The following is a 24197-nucleotide window of genomic DNA, read 5'->3' on the forward strand; positions in this document are numbered from 1 at the left end:
ATATTGTATTAGACATTGTCTGAATCACACACACACACATATATATATATATATATATATATAGTTCAATAGTCATACATGAGCTCTCCGGACATCCTTGCTGTAGTGACGTCCACTGTATTTTCCAGTTGGCACTTAGACTTGTGATTGACAGGGCTCTATTTAAATCCCAATCCAGCAGAACGTGCAGACACATCAGGCAGCTCCAAGAGGCGGGTAGCTCCCTGAACTGACACCGGTGACATCATCCAGCTACTGGCTGACACTGGGCTCAGATAAGGGCTACACAATCACATCATACATGTGAATCAGTACAGGGAATAAGGGGGTGTTCTATAGGTCTAAGCTGCTTAGAATAGACAATGGAACCTACTGATCTACAGGACAGAAGTGGTTGAAGTGACAATTGGCATCGTGCTGGTGTAAGAAGCTCTTCTCTATGTTTGGGTACTAGTTTCCTTCCCTTGAATGGTGTCACGGAGGGACAATCTGTAAGGGGCGCTGCTATTTTTGCTCCCTTATGGAAGAGAGCAGTCCTCTGTCCCCTAAAGCCAATGCTTTCAGTATCGCCTCTCTGATTTCAGCCTCAGAACAAGTGGACACAGAGGAGCACAACGCTGCCCTGGAGAAGCTCTGCAGATTCCAGTGCCACCCCATGAGAATGCATTTCAGTGCTGTTACCAGGGATATGGAGGGTAAGTGTCCCTGTCACTAATCATTCCCATAAGTAGCTTTCATCATCACAACTTCTCCCTGGCATTTCTTTAGTCACAGTGTCCTAGCCTATCTTTGTCCGCAAGTGCCCGCGGTAATGCCCGCATCAGTAATGTGCAACGCAGGTCCCTAATAATACACTCATTAAATGCCTTAATTCGCTCTTGTCCTCATCTTACCCTCTGCTGGTCCCCAGATAAGGCTGTTGAGTAAATGTACAGAGCACACCATGGAACACATAAAGGAGATCTGTTCATGTCCGTACTCATATAAAACAGCCACTGTATCTGGCACAGTGTATGCAGAGCAAATCCAAATTTCAGGTTCACCAAGACAAAAAAAAAAAGGATAAACCTGCACATGTACTTAGTATCTATTGTATAAATGTGTATATACTCTGTAAATATTAATATATTAAAGATGCATTTAAAACACTAGAAATTTCGCCAAAAACAGAGTTAAATCTAAAATAATATGTACAACAATCACAGGGCGCAATTCTACTGCTACAAATGCGCCGGCTCTGCGCACAGGTCATGAATAGGTCGCAGCTACACTGAGATCCACTAAAGCAAGTGGCTACTTATTTTTTTACACACAAGACCATATACAATAATATTACTTTCAAGGTGCCCCTTATATGTGGAGCAGCGCATCTCACAATGTGCAGATTATTAACTGAAACTATTATTATGAATACTACTAATAATATAAAATATTACAAAGTAATTCAGTCGTCACCCAACGACTGCAGCTAGATGAGTCAATGCAATATGACAAAATTGACTAAATGGGAGGTTGTGGTACGTAGAGAAAATAACCATGGAAATAAATTCAATTAATGCATAAAAAAAAAAAAGAAGTACTCGAGTAGTTACATTTATTTTATTTTAATGTCATACACAAGTCAGGCGGCAACAACAACAATAATAATAATTATTATAATAATAACAATAATAATAATAAAATTAGCATAATCATAACTGTACAGCTCCCAAAAAGGATATTACCTACATTGCCCAAAGACAGAAGGCTTTAACATATTTTCTGCCAGTGCCAAGAATTGAAGTTGCTACCAGTTGCTCACATAGCATTGAATCATTTAGAGAATTTCTAGGCATACATATATTTTTCCATATGTTTCTCCAGTGCGTATTATAGTCATTATCAGCAATGTCACAAATATAGCCAGGAAGGAAAAGGATCCATTAATTGTGAGTACAGTGACAATCCGTGTCTGAGCAGGCAGATATAGGGCAGGTACAGAGTTAGGTATATGGTACCTTATTGGTGCTTGATATTTGCTTTTAGGGGAAGAAAAATGCCCTGCTTATTTTGTTGTGGATGGAGGTCTACACAAGTGTGTATATCTATTGTTTAAACAATAGGAAGGGGAGGGCAATAGTGGAAGAGAGGAGGGGGTGTAGCAAGGGTGACGCCTTATATAACTGCACCGAAAAGTGGGTGTCATGAGGAGGAAGCTCTGTTAAGAAGAGGCACTTGTGTGTCAATCATCCCATCAGGGTCCCACAAGCGAGGACAGGGCGCATTACCTGCAAGTCCAAGCTTTGGCTTATCTAAATAGAAATAGGAACCGGTTCTCTAGCAGGAGGGGAGGCCCTGCCTTTCTGAGCAGGCAAGGAGATAAGACACACAACTCTGGGTACTGGGCTGCAGCACAGCACACAACCGGGAGATACCGCTCTACCCAGGGCCACACTACTGAATCCAGTGCCAGGACAGGAAGGATTTTACGGGCCCCATCTATCCAGGAATGTTGCCCACATACTGGTTACTCCAGGCAGCCGCGGGACTGTAGCTGCTCGCAGATCATCTGTGTAACTTGCTGGGCTGAGTAAACACCAGGAAGGGAGCAGCCTACAGATCACCTACATTGTTCTTCCAAATTCCTGCATGTAGTAGTGTTAGCCTGGACTCAGGTAGCCGCAGCCGTGCTTGGAATAGCGCGCAGTCACCCATCTGCTTTGTCTTTTGTTTTATTCTCTTTGCTCTTTTTTTATTATTTTGGGTATGATCTCAGCAATCTCCAGTCCCTGGCTCACCCAGCTCTCGCATTTCTGCGATGTTGCAGCTTTCACAGCCAACAGTCTAAGTAGCTTAAACGCTTCTGGGGGATACCACCTCTCCCCATCACCGGGGGACCCCTACAGCCAGCACGAACCTCACTACGAACCCTGCTCTGCGGCTCAGCATTCCTACAGCTTCGGCCCTGGCTCCAGCCATGTCTGCCCGGAATCCGAAAGTGCTGGAGCCTCGTCCTCCAGCTGCTCATCCTCTTCCACCCCTGGGAGCAACAGCAGTAACAGCGGCAAAGCCCCGGTCAAAAAGAACCCAAAGGTGGCGAATATCACCGTGCAGCTGGAGATGAAAGCGCTCTGGGACGAGTTCAACCAGCTGGGCACAGAGATGATCGTAACCAAGGCTGGAAGGTAAGGCGCGACTTAGTGCTATTATTACACACCATCCAAGGGGTAGCATATATTGTAATCTATATGATCGATGTTATATAATAGTATTGTATGGATGAGATATAGGTCTAGCCCTATATATATATATATATATATATATATATATATGGAAAACAGCAGCACTCCAAATATAACAGTGAGGGGTCCTTTATTCACAATGCAAGCCTTTACACTCTCAAGACTTGCATTTTGGTCAAACGTTGAATTTGGATCCTTTACTTTTCACTGTGTATGTGTATATGTATGTGTGTGTGTATATATATATATATATATATATATATATATATATATATATATATATATATAATCAGGATGAATTTTATAGGATACATAGAGGAAAATATATTTGTATGATTGTTGTCTTGGTGTATTGTAGACTATGAGAATATAATTAATATTGAGACAGATTTCTTTCATCTGTGATCCTGACCCTGTACTTGTCGATCTTCCCCTAAAAATCTGTCAGGGGTCTGGTGTCTGCCCAGGTCAGCCCCTTTGTGACCAGCGCACAGAGTTATTCTTTAGGCCTGAAACCAGTAGACTGTGGAAGCTGGGAGCTGGCAATGGAAACTGTAACCATTTTAAGAAAGATGATTTCATAGTGGGAATATTTCTTGCTGTAATTACAATAATTGGCATACACGTAGTGGGGGGAAAGCCTAAATAATTTACAGTGAGCTGTCTTGAAAACATGGCCACTCACCACCTGCTAGACACCATTATGAAGTGTCATACAGCGTGGTAACATATTATAGTATTAGAGCATTTCTAACCAGATTCACACAGTGAAAGCTTGATCCGAACAGGTATATATTAACTAACACCGAGGCTTTCATTGAATTAATCCCCCTCCAAGTCTCTATCACCACCCAACAAGGCAGCATAAAGACCACTGGGATTATTGGAAAATGTGGGGATTTGTGCATTAGAGTGCTGCTGACTGCACCGGGGAGACTGGACGGCTAATCTAGAGCTGAAACATCAGGAGGATTTCCACGTCAGGTAGACAACGGGGGAGATCAGGATATGGTTTGGGTTTATCCCGCAAATGATTTATTCCATGAATTGCAGAAACCCTGAGAAATAAAAAGCACAATACGTCCCCGATAACATTAAATGCAATAAAATGTGATTGTGTGCGTATGTGTGTGTTTATTTATATTTAATTTATTTATATTGGTTGGTATTATTATCGAATAGTAATAATTATAATAATAGGGTTCTGCTTCCACACACAATCTGCCTGCAGTTTATTCTTCATCGAGCTACAAATAATGCAGTTATCCGTCTTGTTTTGGCAAATTAATAAATGACTTTATATTTATATTATGTATATTTGTCCACTATTTAAGGGCCTACACATCGTCTAGAGACTGATAATATATACACGGGATGTGTAGTATTATTATTATTATTATTATTATTATTATTATTATTATTATTATTATTATTATGATGATGTGTGTTGTGTTTAGAGAAGCAGAAAGTTAAATTTGTGAAGGTACCCGGTTTTATCTATATAGTCTCCAGGCTATAAGGCTTCCTCCTAAATGTGACCTCTATCACTTATATCTCCACAGTATTTGCTCTACCCCCCCCCCCCCCTCAGATCGCAGAGTAAATATTATTCCAAGTTACTGAATCCAATTACTTCTCTACAGGCGATAGCGCAGAATATATAGATAGGAAGAGCAGTGAAATAAATGCAGATTTGTCAGTGCCAAGGAAACATTAAATAGAGAAAAGTCTGCTCCCCCAAATTGACAAGCACATTCAGTGCATGTGTCTATAGGCCCTGATACCCCTGCTGCGGCTTACTGGGTGTAAATCGACTTTAAATACCATTAGTGTCACACGGAAGAGGAGATTTCCCTCACATTACTGTCCAGGGGCCATTATATCTCACTGAGAATCCAGGGGAAATACTTTATTTCTACCCTTTGTCAAAGAATGGATTTAGGAATAAAACCAAATGTTCTCCTGCTAGGAGAGGAGGCCACATACTACAATACTATTTATTTGTGTATCTATTTGCTTTCCACATCAAGTTCATATAAAGTATGGCATACACTCACATTAGAACTGGAAAATATGGCTAGTCTACAAATATCACAGAAATAACCTAAATAGCGGTACAAAATATATTATAAATAATATGAGCTGTTGTAACGTATGTATGTATGCGTGTGTTTATATTTAGACAAATGATAATACTATGATTTTTATAATGATGAATTATATAGTGATAGTAGAACTAGGGATATGTATACAAAGATAATTTGCTATGGCATACTTTTCTTTTTGTTGGGTACAATTTGAGAAAGGCATTTAATTCACACGGGTCACAGGCACGGGCATCTCTAGTTACCAGGCGGGGAGCACAGGGAGAAACTGGGATTGTTTGTGGGATGGAGTGGATGGAATGTATGAAGTGACATGTAGACCCCATTGAAAACTAGTTAGGAGTATAAATTAGTTAAAAACGCTTTTGAGCAGTGGAAGTGATGGGGAAAATCAGTGATGTGTGTGGCAGCTCGGTGTTTTCTACCTGTTTGTCCCCGCATTGTCCTGGTGACACCACAACAGTCCACACCGTCTCCTGCACATTCCTCATCAGTTTCTTCATTATCAAGAACGAACAAATGGACGAGTCGTTAACGATTTTCTGCAAATTGCAGGCAGTCCGGAATAGTGCTACGGTCACATATTTACATCTAGATAACACATATATAAATATTTATTTATTCTCGGCACAAAAAAATATTATTATTCATAATAATTTAAAAACAAAATATCTATCTATCTATCTATCTATCTATCTATCTATCTATCTATCTATCTATCTATCTATCTATCTATCTATCTATCTATCTATCTAGTCCTAGGTTGCTTGATGGATGGACTAGGTGTTGTGATTGCTACCTGTGCATCTCCTATTCGCATTATGTAATCAAAAGCATTTTAGTAGTTAAATCAGTATAAAAAGTCAAGCTTTCGATTCCATAATCTAATAAAATGCATTTGGAGCAATGTGTACAGAATGTAGTCAGAGATAAGGCGATGACTGCTGCCCGCTATTATTATTACGAGAGTAGTAGTAGCCTGCAGTAATCTTTCAGGGGCTTTTCTATAGACAGTGAATACTGGTGTAAGGTACAATTAGAGGCTCATCAATCAGGTGTGAGGACGAGATGTTATTATTCTGATGATCAGATAGTGGTCACTCATTGTATGTTATCATCCTGTATAACAGTGCCCCCTCCTTCCCCTTGCCAGGCGTATGTTTCCCACCTTTCAGGTGAAGATATTCGGGATGGACCCCATGGCTGATTACATGTTATTAATGGACTTTGTACCTGTGGACGATAAGCGCTATCGGTAAGATATTACTTATATAGTATATAATATAGCACTACACTTCTCATCATCTACATAGCCTTTAGGGGTGTACTACATAACACGTATATGAGCTGGTGGACATATATGTATACAAATCACATTATCCCGGGCTAAATGGCATCAATGACCATGGTGACTATGTGCGAATGTGGAAAGAATGTACATTCAATATCTTGTCATGTCTCCTCCTGGAAAAAACATAACTTGGCGGATGTATCACATGGATGGCAGGCTCGATGTTATTTTATGTATAGATGTAAATTAGGTTCACCGCTCTATTTGATTTCCTTTTTTATACAAGGCGTCATGATCAGTATAATCATCATCATATAAAAGGGGGGGAGGGGATCTGACAAATCCCTCATCATTTTAGGCCTTCTTGTACATCGAAAGTAGTACTTGGAATGACACTGGATCAATCTGTAGCTTTCATCTACATTCTAATGATATAAAATATACAATGTATATTAACCATTCATTGTGCACACTAATAACAAATAATGCGATATGCAGTAAATAAAACGACAGTGTGTATTTATATTTAGATGTGTGGGCATATAGCGACTCTCCATGTGTGAGGAGGTGCTGAGCATGTCAGGAGAAGATCCGATCCAGAAATATAATAAACTGCCTTATTATTATTATTATTATTATTATTATTATTATTATTATTATTATTATTATTATCTATATTGTCTATCTACACGGAAATCCGGCCAGTTGCCTCTTCCTAAACTAGATAGGTTTCCTATACAGCACAAAAACATCTATACGTTAAATAGAGATTAAACACCACAAATACACACTATAGATTTCTAAGTAAAAGTCATTTCAATCTAAAATCAATGTGTCAAGATCACACACAGGCACATAATTACAATACATATATTGAACATACACTCACAATACTGCAGACACACAAAGAAACGCAGTCATATACAAGTACATAAAATAAATACATATCGCATATACACACAAATAAGCATATTCATATAAACCAGACATAAATACATTTATATCAAACATACACACACACACACACACACACACACACACACACACACACACACACACACACACGCACACACACACGTGTCCCTCCAGTGAGATGTGTAATAGCTCGGAGTGATGAGCTGTCCTGTGTCTTCCCTCCAGGTATGCTTTCCACAGCTCGTCGTGGTTAGTAGCAGGCAAGGCTGACCCCGCCACCCCGGGCAGGGTACATTATCACCCGGACTCTCCAGCCAAGGGTGCCCAATGGATGAAACAGATCGTGTCCTTTGACAAATTGAAACTGACAAATAACTTACTGGACGACAATGGCCATGTGAGTGTTGAGCCCGTCATATCTATAGTAAACTATTATTTAGTGTTTAGGGTCTAGTGTGGGAGATAATACCATCTGAGGGACTGTAGTCATTTCATCCTATAGGAGCCCTGAGAGCTTCATGTCTATGATTGTACAGAACCTATTATCTATCTATCTATCTATCTATCTATCTATCTATCTATCTATCTATCTATCTATCTATCTATCTATCTATCTATCTATCTATCTATCTATCTTATAATGTGCAGTATTATTAGTTTTATTTTCTCCTTGTGGCATTTGTCATTTGTGCTTTTGCTTCCCATTGATGATTATTGATATCATGATATTTCTTCTGGCGCTTTATATGACATAATAATTTTGACCTCTTGTAGAGAGGAGGAATGAATGAAATACATTACTGGTGATTTCTTCTCCTTCCCGCGTAGATCATCCTGAACTCCATGCACCGGTACCAGCCGCGCTTCCATGTGGTGTACGTGGACCCCCGGAAGGACAGCGAGAAGTACGCGGAGGAGAACTTTAAGACGTTTGTGTTTGAGGAGACCCGCTTCACCGCAGTTACCGCCTATCAGAACCACCGGGTGAGTAGTACGGCTGCCCCAGCGCAACATCTACAGAGCACCCCTAGAGATGGCGCACCGGGACCCTGCGCAGCTATAATGTCAACAGAGCCTTTATCGTGACATATCACCATGTCCCATTCTAGAGGGCCGCAGAGACATTAGTATAATGGTGGATACACAGCCTGTAGAGAGGCTGCAACAATGTGTACAATACGTATAGTGTGTGTAGAGCCGGAGGTAGTACAGTATCGATAATGAAAGCCATTACGGCGCTCCTCAGCAGCCTAAACTGAGCATTAGACCCGTGTCCTTCCACGAATCCCCCCTCATAAACTTGATTGACAATTTCCCGCCAAATACCTGAGGCGTCGACCAGGGTCGCTCCGTCGGCAATTTCTTGACGTTTCCTCTACCATAATCAATCTCATAATTTCTCTATTGAGAAAGTCTGTTTATATCGCGAGTATAGCAAATATCAAGATATTTCTAGCCAAAGCACATATTTTTCTTATTAGAGAGACACTATTTATGTGATTTGTTTCTGTCTTCATTTATGTTATTTATTTGAATTACTATGGATGTTTATGAGACATGAGTATAAATCTCATTCCTCCTATCTACTTGACAGAAAATACACTGGGCAGCCCTCAATGTTGTTTTTTTGCCAGCTATAATTATATATCAGTGTAGTTATAATGACTACATATTGTTACACCGCCCCCTTGTCATTACACACATGCAGTGTCAGGGCCTTGTGTCATCTGCTTAATGCATTGTCCACAGCTAGTCCAGGAAGTGGGAGCAGAGTGCAGCTCTGGCCAGTGATGGACATCAGGAGGGAAAGAAAACAAGCCTGTACCCCACAGGGATATCATTACCTATGTAAACCCACAGCCCCTGCCCTCTGACTCTATATTACTTCCCCACTGTGACATGTCAATCACATCGTGTTTGGACAAATCTGCTTTTCTGTTTTCCTAGATGTGCCAGGCCTGCTGTACTTTACTAAGGAAGTGGCAATCACTGCCCCATATCCACGAATATACCCATGTAAATAACAATAGGAGCAAAGAAGTGCTACTGATAAAAAAATTATAATAAAAAATATATACTAACTACACCAGGCCATGCAGTGTGCTATGTGTTATTATAAATACAGCAGGCCATGCAGTGTACTATGTGTTATTATAAATACAGCAGGCCATGCAGTGTACTATGTGTTATTATAAATACAGCAGGCCATGCAGTGTACTATGTGTTATTATAAATACAGCAGGCCATGCAGTGTACTATGTGTTATTATAAATACAGCAGGCCATGCAGTGTACTATGTGTTATTATAAATACAGCAGGCCATGCAGTGTACTATGTGTTATTATAAATACAGCAGGCCATGCAGTGTACTATGTGTTATTATAAATACAGCAGGCCATGCAGTGTACGATGTGTTATTATAAATACAGCAGGCCATGCAGTGTGCTATGTGTTATTATAAATACAGCAGGCCATGCAGTGTACTATGTGTTATTATAAATACAGCAGGCCATGCAGTGTACTATGTGTTATTATAAATACAGCAGGCCATGCAGTGTACTATGTGTTATTATAAATACAGCAGGCCATGCAGTGTACTATGTGTTATTATAAATACAGCAGGCCATGCAGTGTACGATGTGTTATTATAAATACACCAGGCCATGCAGTGTACTATGTGTTATTATAAATACAGCAGGCCATGCAGTGTACTATGTGTTATTATAAATACAGCAGACCATGCAGTGTACTATGTGTTATTATAAATACAGCAGGCCATGCAGTGTACGATGTGTTATTATAAATACAGCAGGCCATGCAGTGTAAAATGTGTTATTATAAATACAGCAGGCCATGCAGTGTACTATGTGTTATTATAAATACAGCAGGCCATGCAGTGTAAAATGTGTTATTATAAATACAGCAGGCCATGCAGTGTACTATGTGTTATTATAAATACAGCAGGCCATGCAGTGTAAAATGTGTTATTATAAATACAGCAGGCCATGCAGTGTACTATGTGTTATTATAAATACAGCAGGCCATGCAGTGTACTATGTGTTATTATAAATACAGCAGACCATGCAGTGTACTATGTGTTATTATAAATACAGCAGACCATGCAGTGTACTATGTGTTATTATAAATACAGCAGACCATGCAGTGCGCTATGTGTTATTATAAATACAGCAGGCCATGCAGTGTACTATGTGTTATTATAAATACAGCAGGCCATGCAGTGTACTATGTGTTATTATAAATACAGCAGACCATGCAGTGTACGATGTGTTATTATAAATACAGCAGGCCATGCAGTGTACTATGTGTTATTATAAATACAGCAGACCATGCAGTGTACTATGTGTTATTATAAATACAGCAGGCCATGCAGTGTACGATGTGTTATTATAAATACAGCAGGCCATGCAGTGTAAAATGTGTTATTATAAATACAGCAGGCCATGCAGTGTGCTATGTGTTATTATAAATACAGCAGGCCATGCAGTGTACTATGTGTTATTATAAATATAGCAGACCATGCAGTGTACTATGTGTTATTATAAATACAGCAGGCCATGCAGTGTACTATGTGTTATTATAAATACAGCAGGCCATGCAGTGTGCTATGTGTTATAAATACACCAGGCCATGCAGTGTACTATGTGTTATTATAAATACAGCAGGCGATGCAGTGTACGATGTGTTATTATAAATACAGCAGACCATGCAGTGTACTATGTGTTATTATAAATACAGCAGACCATGCAGTGTACGATGTGTTATTATAAATACAGCAGGCCATGCAGTGTACTATGTGTTATTATAAATACACCAGGCCATGCAGTATGATTATGGGTCACAGCAGGCCATGCAGTTCACGTTGTGCTATTATAAATACAGTAGGCCGTGTGGTGTGTTATTATAAATACAGCAGGCCATGCAGTGTGCTATGTGTTATTATAAATACAGCAGGCCATGCAGTGTACGATGTGTTATTATAAATACAGCAGGCCATGCAGTGTACTATGTGTTATAATAAATACAGCAGGCCATGCAGTGTACTATGTGTTATTATAAATACACCAGGCCATGCAGTGTACGATGTGTTATTATAAATACAGCAGGCCATGCAGTGTGCTATGTGTTATTATAAATACACCAGGCCATGCAGTGTGCTATGTGTTATTATAAATACAGCAGACCATGCAGTGCGCTATGTGTTATTATAAATACAGCAGGCCATGCAGTGTGCTATGTGTTATTATAAATACACCAGACCATGCAGTGTGCTATGTGTTATTATAAATACAGCAGACCATGCAGTGTGCTATGTGTTATTATAAATACAGCAGACCATGCAGTGTACGATGTGTTATTATAAATACAGCAGACCATGCAGTGTACTATGTGTTATTATAAATACAGCAGACCATGCAGTGTACGATGTGTTATTATAAATACAGCAGACCATGCAGTGTACTATGTGTTATTATAAATACAGCAGGCCATGCAGTGTGCTATGTGTTATTATAAATACAGCAGGCCATGCAGTGTACTATGTGTTATTATAAATACAGCAGACCATGCAGTGTGCTATGTGTTATTATAAATACAGCAGACCATGCAGTGTACGATGTGTTATTATAAATACAGCAGACCATGCAGTGTACTATGTGTTATTATAAATACAGCAGACCATGCAGTGTACTATGTGTTATTATAAATATAGCAGACCATGCAGTGTACTATGTGTTATTATAAATACAGCAGGCCATGCAGAGTACGATGTGTTATTATAAATACAGCAGGCCATGCAGTGTACTATGTGTTATTATAAATACACCAGGCCATGCAGTGTACTATGTGTTATTAGAAATATAGCAGGCCATGCAGTGTACTATGTGTTATTATAAATACACCAGGCCATGCAGTGCACTATGTGTTATTATAAATACACCAGGCCATGCAGTGTACTATGTGTTATTATAAATACAGCAGGCCATGCAGTGTACGATGTGTTATTATAAATACAGCAGGCCATGCAGTGTAAAATGTGTTATTATAAATACAGCAGGCCATGCAGTGTGCTATGTGTTATTATAAATACAGCAGACCATGCAGTGTACTATGTGTTATTATAAATACAGCAGGCCATGCAGTGTACTATGTGTTATTATAAATACAGCAGGCCATGCAGTGTACTATGTGTTATTATAAATACAGCAGGCCATGCAGTGTACTATGTGTTATTATAAATACAGCAGGCCATGCAGTGTACTATGTGTTATTATAAATACAGCAGACCATGCAGTGTACTATGTGTTATTATAAATACAGCAGGCCATGCAGTGTACGATGTGTTATTATAAATACAGCAGGCCATGCAGTGTAAAATGTGTTATTATAAATACAGCAGGCCATGCAGTGTACTATGTGTTATTATAAATACAGCAGGCCATGCAGTGTAAAATGTGTTATTATAAATACAGCAGGCCATGCAGTGTACTATGTGTTATTATAAATACAGCAGGCCATGCAGTGTAAAATGTGTTATTATAAATACAGCAGGCCATGCAGTGTACTATGTGTTATTATAAATACAGCAGGCCATGCAGTGTACTATGTGTTATTATAAATACAGCAGACCATGCAGTGTACTATGTGTTATTATAAATACAGCAGACCATGCAGTGTACTATGTGTTATTATAAATACAGCAGACCATGCAGTGTACGATGTGTTATTATAAATACAGCAGGCCATGCAGTGTACTATGTGTTATTATAAATACAGCAGACCATGCAGTGTACTATGTGTTATTATAAATACAGCAGGCCATGCAGTGTACGATGTGTTATTATAAATACAGCAGGCCATGCAGTGTAAAATGTGTTATTATAAATACAGCAGGCCATGCAGTGTGCTATGTGTTATTATAAATACAGCAGGCCATGCAGTGTACTATGTGTTATTATAAATATAGCAGACCATGCAGTGTACTATGTGTTATTATAAATACAGCAGGCCATGCAGTGTACTATGTGTTATTATAAATACAGCAGGCCATGCAGTGTGCTATGTGTTATAAATACACCAGGCCATGCAGTGTACTATGTGTTATTATAAATACAGCAGGCGATGCAGTGTACGATGTGTTATTATAAATACAGCAGACCATGCAGTGTACTATGTGTTATTATAAATACAGCAGACCATGCAGTGTACGATGTGTTATTATAAATACAGCAGGCCATGCAGTGTACTATGTGTTATTATAAATACACCAGGCCATGCAGTATGATTATGGGTCACAGCAGGCCATGCAGTTCACGTTGTGCTATTATAAATACAGTAGGCCGTGTGGTGTGTTATTATAAATACAGCAGGCCATGCAGTGTGCTATGTGTTATTATAAATACAGCAGGCCATGCAGTGTACGATGTGTTATTATAAATACAGCAGGCCATGCAGTGTACTATGTGTTATAATAAATACAGCAGGCCATGCAGTGTACTATGTGTTATTATAAATACACCAGGCCATGCAGTGTACGATGTGTTATTATAAATACAGCAGGCCATGCAGTGTGCTATGTGTTATTATAAATACACCAGGCCATGCAGTGTGCTATGTGTTATTATAAATACAGCAGACCATGCAGTGCGCTATGTGTTATTATAAATACAGCAGGCCATGCAGTGTGCTATGTGTTATTATAAATACACCAGACCATGCAGTGTGCTATGTGTTATTATAAATACAGCAGACCATGCAGTGTGCTATGTGTTATTATAAATACAGCAGACCATGCAGTGTACGATGTGTTATTATAAATACAGCAGACCATGCAGTGTACTATGTGTTATTATAAATACAGCAGACCATGCAGTGTACGATGTGTTATTATAAATACAGCAGACCATGCAGTGTACTATGTGTTATTATAAATACAGCAGGCCATGCAGTGTGCTATGTGTTATTATAAATACAGCAGGCCATGCAGTGTACTATGTGTTATTATAAATACAGCAGACCATGCAGTGTGCTATGTGTTATTATAAATACAGCAGACCATGCAGTGTACGATGTGTTATTATAAATACAGCAGACCATGCAGTGTACTATGTGTTATTATAAATACAGCAGACCATGCAGTGTACTATGTGTTATTATAAATATAGCAGACCATGCAGTGTACTATGTGTTATTATAAATACAGCAGGCCATGCAGAGTACGATGTGTTATTATAAATACAGCAGGCCATGCAGTGTACTATGTGTTATTATAAATACACCAGGCCATGCAGTGTACTATGTGTTATTAGAAATATAGCAGGCCATGCAGTGTACTATGTGTTATTATAAATACACCAGGCCATGCAGTGCACTATGTGTTATTATAAATACACCAGGCCATGCAGTGTACTATGTGTTATTAGAAATATAGCAGGCCATGCAGTGTACTATGTGTTATTATAAATACAGCAGGCCATGCAGTGTGCTATGTGTTATTATAAATACAGCAGGCCATGCAGTGTACTATGTGTTATTATAAATACAGCAGGCCATGCAGTGTACTATGTGTTATTATAAATACAGCAGGCCATGCAGTGTACTAACACATAGTACACTGCATGGTCTGCTGTATTTATAATAACACATAGTACACTGCATGGTCTGCTGTATTTATAATATTTGTTATTATAAATACAGCAGGACATGCAGTGTACTATGTGTTATTATAAATACAACAGGCCATGCAGTGTACTATGTGTTATTATAAATACAGCAGGCCATGCAGTGTACTATGTGTTATTATAAATACAGAAGACCATGCAGTGTACGATGTGTTATTATAAATACACCAGGCCATGCAGTATGATTATGGGTCACAGCAGGCCATGCAGTGCACGTTGTGCTATTAGAAATACAGTAGGCCGTGTGGTGTGTTATTATAAATGCAGCAGGCCATGCAGTGTGCTATGTGTTATTATAAATACAGCAGGCCATGCAGTGTACTATGTGTTATTATAAATACAGCAGGCCATGCAGTGTACTATGTGTTATTATAAATACAGCAGGCCATGCAGTGTACTATGTGTTATTATAAATACAGCAGGCCATGCAGTGTACTAACACATAGTACACTGCATGGTCTGCTGTATTTATAATATTTGTTATTATAAATACAGCAGGACATGCAGTGTACTATGTGTTATTATAAATACAGCAGACCATGCAGTGTACTATGTGTTATTATAAATATAGCAGGCCACGCAGTGCAAAATGTGTTACAAATACAACAGGCCATGCAGTATGACTATGGGTCACAGCAGGCCATGCAGTGCACGTTGTGCTATTAGAAATACAGTAGGCCGTGCGGTGTGTTATTATAAATACAGAAGACCATGCAGTGTGCTATGTGTTATTATAAATACAACAGGCCATGTAGTGTACTATGTGTTATTATAAATACAGCAGGCCATGCAGTGTACTATGTGTTATTAGAAATATAGCAGGCCATGCAGTGTACTATGTGTTATTATAAATACAGCAGGCCACACAGTGTACTATGTGTTATTATAAATACAGCAGGCCATGCAGTGTACTATGTGTTATTATAAATACAGCAGGCCATGCAGTGTAAAATGTGTTTACAAATACAACAGGCCATGCAGTATGATTACGGGTACAGCAGGCCATGCAGTATGATTATGGGTACAGCAGGCCATGCAGTATGATTATGGGTACAGCAGGCCATGCAGTATGATTACGGGTACAGCAGGCCATGCAGTATGATTATGGGTACAGCAGGCCATGCAGTATGATTATGGGTACAGTAGGCCATGCAGTATGATTATGGGTACAGCAAGCCATGCAGTATGATTATGGGTACAGCAGGCCATCCAGTATGATTATGGGTACAGCAGGCCATGCAGTGCACGTTGTGCTATTATAAATACAGTAGGCTATGCGGTGTGTTATTATAAATACTGCAGGTCTGCAGTCCAGTGTGTTATCGGTACAGCAGGCCATGCAGTGCACGTTGCGCTATTATAAATACAGTAGGCTATGCGGTGTGTTATTATAAATACTGCAGGACTGCAGTCCAGTGTGTTATCGGTACAGCAGGCCATGCAGTGCATACACATCATCACATTTGACTGACACAGGGAGAAGGAAGCAGTAGTCCCCGACGCTCTTGTGAGCTTGGCATTTTCCTGATGACCCAGGACAGCTGCTCTGTCTCCCTCTCCCCCTCTCACTGCCTCTCTCCTGGTTTCTATCACTTTGACCTCTAAGTCTGAAACTGTCACAGAAAGGGCTTAAAGTTTGTTTTTCAACCCATTCCGGAAACTCACAATCACATACTTTATCCACGGATTTACTTAAATATAGAGAATGCCCTGCCTTGTCCCAGATGAATCAAATAAATACCAGCTGCTCTGCTGGTGACCCATCTCTGTAATGTGCCATATTCTTACAAGTGCACACTACACACCCTCCTATTCTCCCAGTAACCTCAATCTGCTTGAATTGGTGTTTGATGGCCCTTTTGTTTAGGCCTGTGGAGAAGAACCATATGTTCATTTACAGACCATAGTAGTTGGTTGTTGCATTTTTTTTTTTACCTATTTAACCTATAGGGTTGTTGTATAAAGGGAAGAAAGTTTCAGCTATGTGCTAGGTTTCTTTACCCCAGCAATACATTTAGAAAAATATAACTACAGTAATCTTAATGCATTCAATCTTCCATAAAGCAATCCCTGTATGTAGAAAAATAAATTTGTACATTTAATTTATTTTCCCGATATTACAATATTACATAAAATGTTCATATGAAACAAATGAATAGCAAAAATGACCAGGGCATGTAATTTTTAGGGATTTGCTTTTGCTCACAGAAAGTGTTACCAAAAGTTTAGTAAATGTAATACATAAATAAGAATGCAAACAGGTGCGGGCCTAATGCTGCAGAATATGCTGGCACTAAATAATGATCTTATAATAGAACTACTAATATTAAGTGAACATCTATTTGGTGCACATGTTAATATTCCTCTTTATCCCATCCACAATGAAACAAAACTCTAAGTTCACAGAATTGACTTTAATTCAGTTTACTTTTACATTTATTTTTGAATGTAAATTAGTGTTAATTTAGAGAATACAATCTTTATATAGAATACATATTAATTACTTATAGATTAATTTAACATAGCTCATTTAGATAAGATTCCACTTATAATTTTTTACTGTCCGAGTTCTTCAATGTTTTGTCTTTTAAAAATGTAAAATTACGATGAAAACATTTTTTTCAATAAATTTAGGAGGAAGAAAACGTAAAAAGTCTATTGTTTCTTGCCAGTTGACAGAATGGGGGTCTGTTTTACGCTTTTGTTGCACAGGCATTTTAGTGCTTTCAGATTTAGCTTAGACTCACCTACATGTTGTTGCACATTTTTCAATTTTTTTCTATATTTTTGCATAATCATTGCTTTGCTTTGAGTTTTGAAATAATATGGAGAACATTGCAAATAGCAACAAAACCCCTACAGTGAAAATGTTATTAAATTTATAAAGCTTCAGTTATCTTTTTAATGTAACAGCAAAAAATAAATATATATATATATTTCAACCACTGTATTCACATAGTCTTCTAACTCTATATCAAAAACATGGAGGTAGAAATATTACATTTTGGAGCTTTTACTCATGCTCAGAACTCATTCACATGACTGCTGTGAAATGAATACTAAAATTTTGGGCTAAGATTTAAAATAAGAAAAAGTTAATTTTCGTCAGTATTTTATTTAAGCTTTGTGTTGTTTTAGTGCTTTCATTTGCATTTTCATGTCTGTTAATGTTTACTTTTTGCCATGTTGAACATACAAATTCTGATCTGTAAGGGTATAATAATAATAATAATTAATAAATCTTTATTTATATAGCGCCAACATATTACGCAGCACTTTACAATTTAGAGGGAACATGAAACAAACAATATCAGACATTACATAGTGACAAAGTTAATTTACACACGGCCTATTTTCAGCCCGTTTTTCAGGCCGTAAACACCCCGAAAAACAGCTGAAAATACGGGGGCTGAACGCCTCGAAACCTCTGCCCTTTGATTTCAATGGGAAAAACAAAGTTTTGTTCCCACGGGGCATTTTTTACGCCCCATTTTTACAAACGTAAAAAAACACCCTGTAAAAAAGAACTGCATGTCATTTCTTGAGCCGTTTTTGGAACCGTTTTTTATTGGGTCTATAGAAAAACAGCTCCAAAAACGGCCATAAAAAACACCTGATTCATAAAAAAACGGCTGTAAATCCGAAGCAGTTTTCCCTTAAAAACAACTCTGTATTTTACAGCCGTTTTTAGTTTAGCGTGTGAACATACCCTAATACAGATATCAAACAAATATAAAATATTTCGGGCTCAATTCACTTTGTGGGGAGATTACATTTGTGATACGACATCTGATGGAATATACTGCATATATAGTTATGTAGACTCTGTATGGAAATACAGCTGTGAAAACATATGGATCTGTGCATTACCCCATTGACTAACATGGGCTCTGTATTACGGATCAAAGCAAAATGAACTGCAGGCAAATACGAGAGTGTGCATGAATTTTATTTTCAAGAGCAGGTCTCAGGGGCCACCGTTGAGTTCTCATAGTTGCATCTGTGTATGTAGCTCTGAGGGCGATCCATGTGCATCTTTCTGTATGTGCACAGCTCGTCCTGGATGTGTTAGTGTAAACAAACATAGCTTCATCCTCTGCCGCAATCCCTGAGATCTGCTATAACAGAAGTGCTAGTATGAGATATGTTTAGCCCTCCAGCTGCCCAGTTCAATGGGCTCTAAATAGTTAAATCGTGTTAAATGACCCTTAATTCAGCTGACTGGGCACAAAAGTTAGAGTTTGCAAAAACAACAAGATCATTAAATAATATATTATCTAATATATACATGTCTTTGCAAAATCCTAATAATCAGCTCAAAGTTTCATTATAGTTTGAACTAAAGGAGAACAAAAATTGCGTTAAATATTCAACATGATGTATTAACTGTTTCTGATATTTCTAAAATTTTCATTGTGTCCTATGACCTTTGATACATGAGCGGAAGGACAATGACTAACATAATTATAGATAGCAAAACAGTTAGGGCTTGTCTACACTTAGCGGATTTGCTGCAGAAAATTTCTGCAGCATTTAAACATCAACTAGCAGACATTCCACTGTGGAAAATAGCGCAGATTTTTGCGGCGCTTTTTCAAAGAGTGTGAGATGGTGAGATTTCTTCTTCCTGTGATGTCATTTCCACCCCCTGTAAGAAATTCTGCAGCAAATTCCGCAGTACATCAGAAGGGCACAGTCCACAGTGGAATTCTCCAGCGGCCGTTTTTTATATTTGTTTCAATACATTTTTAGGCAAGTTAGTTCAGACATTGCGGAAAACTCTGCTGCGGACCATAGGCTGCGGTGCAGAATATTCCCTCCGCAGCATGCACTGTCTGTTGCGGAGAAGAAGTGGAATTTCACTGCGGATTTCAGCCTTTGCAATGCAAAAACTGAAATCTGTGGCAAGTGCGCTGTGATATCTGCAACGTCTGAATTACCTGTCAAATATGCAAATGCTGGTGCAGATTCGTTACGTAATTGCCCCAAATCTGCACCAACATTTGCAGCGGAAAAACTCCACCACGTCTGGACATGGCCTCACAGTGTTCACCAATAAATTTACTTGTACCACAAGTTGTATTTGATGGGTCATCATTATAGTAATTTATATTTTTGTTTTGTTTAGATAACCCAACTTAAAATCGCTAGTAACCCATTTGCCAAGGGCTTCAGAGACTGTGACCCAGAGGACTGGTGAGTAAATTATAATTATCTAGAATACATTACTGTAGGGAACAATAGTTATATATATTTGTATAATATATATCCCCAGATACGAGGCAGCACTCCAAAAATAAGGATCAGTTTATTCACCAACAGAGACGTTTCAACCCTACACAATGGGGCATTTCCCAAACACATTGAGTAGGGCTGGAACGTCACGGTTGGTGAATAAGGGTATGTCCACACGCACGGTTTTCAGACGGGATTCGGGCGTTTTACGCCTCGAATTACTCCTGAAAAAACGGCAACATTACGCCAACAAACATCTGCCCATTGCTTTCAATGGGTTTTACAATGTTCTGTTCCCACGTGGTGTAAAAAGACGGTGCGTAAAAAGACGCCCGCGTCAAAGAAGTGCATGTCACTTCTTGGGACGTTTTTGGAGCCGTCTTTCATTGACTCCATTGAAAAACAGCTCCAATAACGTCCGTAAAATAAGCCACGAAAAAAAAAGAGTTGTTAAAAAACGTCTGAAAATCAGGAGCTGTTTTCAGGCGAAAACAGCTCCGTAATTTAAGTTAAATTCCATCTACAATTTATTAGCGGATTCCAAACATTAGTATCGTCACTGACATATGTCGTTTTACAAACTGGGCTAACTGCAACAAGCAAATCTTTACTAAACAGACACTTGCATCATATTTTCATAGAGCAAGTGCCGACTTGTTTCAGCTCTCAGTTCAATGTGTTTACACAGGGATATTACACATTTACTACACAGTGGATAAGAGTAAAATGAGGGTAAGAGGATACCCGAGGAAAACTGTTTAAAAATAGCTGCTGCATAATTTATTAATACATTTACTACAAAATAAAGGTGGGGGGGGGGGGTGACTGGTGTAAAAATAATATGTTCTCTAAAATCCTGATGTTTTTATTCATATCTTGAATATAAGACAAAGGAGTTGTTTAATAAAAAGATAAGGATCGTGTGTTCTGAAATGATACCTGCAGATGCTGGTATAGAATATAAAGTGGTATAAAGATGGTTAAAGTCATGTCGATCATGAAATATTTAGAAATGACTTCTATGTGTGTGACCTTGCAGGCCCAGAAATCATAGGCCAGGATCCCTTCCGCTCATGAGTGCTTTTGCAAGGTCCAGGAATCCTGTTTCATCACCTCCACAGAATGGAAGTGACAAAGGTCAGTGAAATTGCAGCCTGTATAATTGTAAACTTGCTGGATATAGAGAAACATTTTCATCTTACTTTAGTGTTCCTATATTAATACAGTTTGGCATTACGTATATGCACGATTTTAAAGAAATTGACATATATATTGTATTTTACCATTATTGCAATATTTTTTTTGCTATCTCTACAGTAATATTTATATACACCACTATAAAAGTCATCTCTTTCAGAAGACCACAATTGTTTTCATTATTAGACCTTTTCTTTGCGAGTTTTACTCCTCTAGAACAGTGCTTCCCAAACTGTGAGGCACCCCAGAGTTGTTGGTCAGGCGCAGCTGGTAAAGCAGTTTTGACAGAAGTGATTATATGTAGATCAGGCCTTTTTATGGTTGCATCAATCTCTGGTTTAGCAATATAACATAACACCTTTTCTGCTTATTGTAATGCTCTACTGAGACAAATTTAAAAAAAAATGGTGGTATTTTTTTTTTACATTTTGGCATGGGCTATAACCAATGGTAAAGGCCAAACATCACCGTGTTCTGTCTAGTGAGGTCCCAGGTGAAAAAAGATTGGGATGCCCCGATCAAGAAGACAATTTTACACTGCAGTTTTTTGGTGGTCATCTCAAAGAGGCTTCACTGTATTCCTGGGCTCCTATATTTTAATGAATAGGAGTCTAAGGCTGGATTCACACACCCTATTTACGGACGTAATTCGGGCATTTTAACCTTGAATTACGTTCGAAAATACGGCACCAAAGCGTCGGCAAACATCTGACCATTCATTTGAATGGGCTTTACGATGTTCTGTGCCGACGGTCATTTTTTTTAGGCGCCGCTGTCAAAAGACGGCACGTGAAAAAGACGCCCGCGTCAAAGAAGTGCCTGTCACTTCTTCAGACGTAATTGGAGCCGTTTTCCATTGACTCCATAGAAAAACAGCTCCAATTACGTCCGTAATGGATGCAGCGAAAAGCCCCTGCACTTGCCATTACGTCTGAAATTCCGGAGCTGTTTTCTCCTGAAAACAGCTCCGTAATTTCAGCCGTAACAGAGGCTGCCGTGTGAACATACCCTTAGGGTATGTTCACACGGCCAAATTTCAGACGTATACGAGGCGTATTATGCCTCGTTTTACGTCTGAAAATACGGCTCCAATACGTCGGCAAACATCTGCCCATTCATTTGAATGGGTTTGCAGACGTACTGTGCAGACGACCTGTTATTTACGTGTCGTCGTTTGACAGCTGTCAAACGACGACTCGTAAAAATACAGCCTCGTCAAAAGAAGTGCAGGACACTTCTTTCAGACGTTTTTGGAGCTGTTTTCTCATAGACTCCAATGTAAACAGCTCCAAAAACGGACGTAAAAAACGCCGCGAAAACGGCGCGAAAAACGCCGCGAAAAATGCGAGTTGGTAAAAAAACGTCTGAAAAGCAGGGTCTGTTTTCCCTTGAAAACAGCTCTGGATTTTCAGACGTTTTGGTTGACTACGTGTGAACATACCCTAACAGCAAAAACCCAGGTCCATCCTACATGCATTCTTCATTTTTATGAAGTACTGCAGCATTGACTAAGGGTATGTTCACACGGCAGCGTCCGTAACGGCTGAAATTACGGGGCTGTTTTCAGGAGAAAACAGCACCGTAATTTCAGACGTAATCGCATGTTGAGGCGCTTTTTGCTGCGTCAATTACGGACGTTAAATGGAGCTGTTTTTCCATAGAGTCAATGATAAAAAAAATGACCGTCTGCACAGAACATCGTAAGGGTATGTGCACACGGTAGCAGGCTTTTACGTCTGAAAAGACAGACTGTTTTCAGGAGAAAACAGCTGCCTCGTTTCAGCCGCAAATGCTCCTCCTCGCATTTTGCGAGGCTTCTCTGACAGCCGTAAATTTTGAGCTGTGCTTCATTGAGTTCAATGAAGAACGGCTCAAATTACGTCTGAAAGAAGTGTCCTGCACTTCTTTTGACGAGGCTGTATTTTTACGCGTCGTCGTTTGACAGCTGTCAGGACAGGTCGTCTGCACAGTACGTCGGCAAACCCATTCAAATGAATGGGCAGATGTTTGCCGACGTATTGTAGCCCTATTTTCAGACGTAAAACGAGGCATAATACGCCTTGTTTACGTCTGAAAATAGGTTGTGTGAACCCAGCCTAAGACCCATTCTAATGAATGGGCAGATGTTTGCCGACGCTTTGGAGCCGCTATTTCGGACGTAATTCGGGGCAAAAACGCCCGAATTACGTCCGTAAATAGTGTGTGTGAACATACCCTCAGAGGAGCACACAAGGTCCATTCTATGATATTTTCAGAAGTAAAGCAAATCAGTTAATTAAGTATATTGTGCAAATATTAAACTATGTAACTTATATTCGTTTATAAACAAAAGAGGAGGACTTAAGAAACACTTATAATTGCTTTAAGGTCACACTTGCAGACATCTAAAAGATATGGCCAACATTAGAAAGGAAAATATATTTCCGTTTGTTACCATTCCGGCAGGTTTCTGTTTTTGTGACCGAATCAATAGCGCAGTCGACTGCGCTATTGATTCTGTCGAAAAACGGACACCTGCCGTAATGGTGACAAACGG

At 39.0% G+C, this 24197-nt stretch overlaps 1 protein-coding gene across 1 annotated transcript in view; it reads left to right on the top strand.

Annotated features, from left to right (window-relative positions):
- The first annotated feature begins 520 nt into the window (after positions 1-520).
- TBX1 (T-box transcription factor 1) overlaps positions 521-24197 on the top strand; it is a 34366-nt gene continuing 10689 nt past the window's right edge. Inside the window, exons 1-7 of the mRNA XM_075854345.1 lie at positions 521-695; positions 2756-3164; positions 6480-6581; positions 7758-7929; positions 8361-8516; positions 20358-20425; positions 21504-21601. Of these exons, the coding sequence (XP_075710460.1) occupies positions 521-695; positions 2756-3164; positions 6480-6581; positions 7758-7929; positions 8361-8516; positions 20358-20425; positions 21504-21601 (1180 nt within the window). The remainder of the gene's footprint in view (positions 696-2755; positions 3165-6479; positions 6582-7757; positions 7930-8360; positions 8517-20357; positions 20426-21503; positions 21602-24197) is intronic.

This window comes from Rhinoderma darwinii, chromosome 1 (genome assembly GCF_050947455.1).
Source record: "Rhinoderma darwinii isolate aRhiDar2 chromosome 1, aRhiDar2.hap1, whole genome shotgun sequence".
Taxonomy (NCBI): domain Eukaryota; kingdom Metazoa; phylum Chordata; class Amphibia; order Anura; family Rhinodermatidae; genus Rhinoderma; species Rhinoderma darwinii.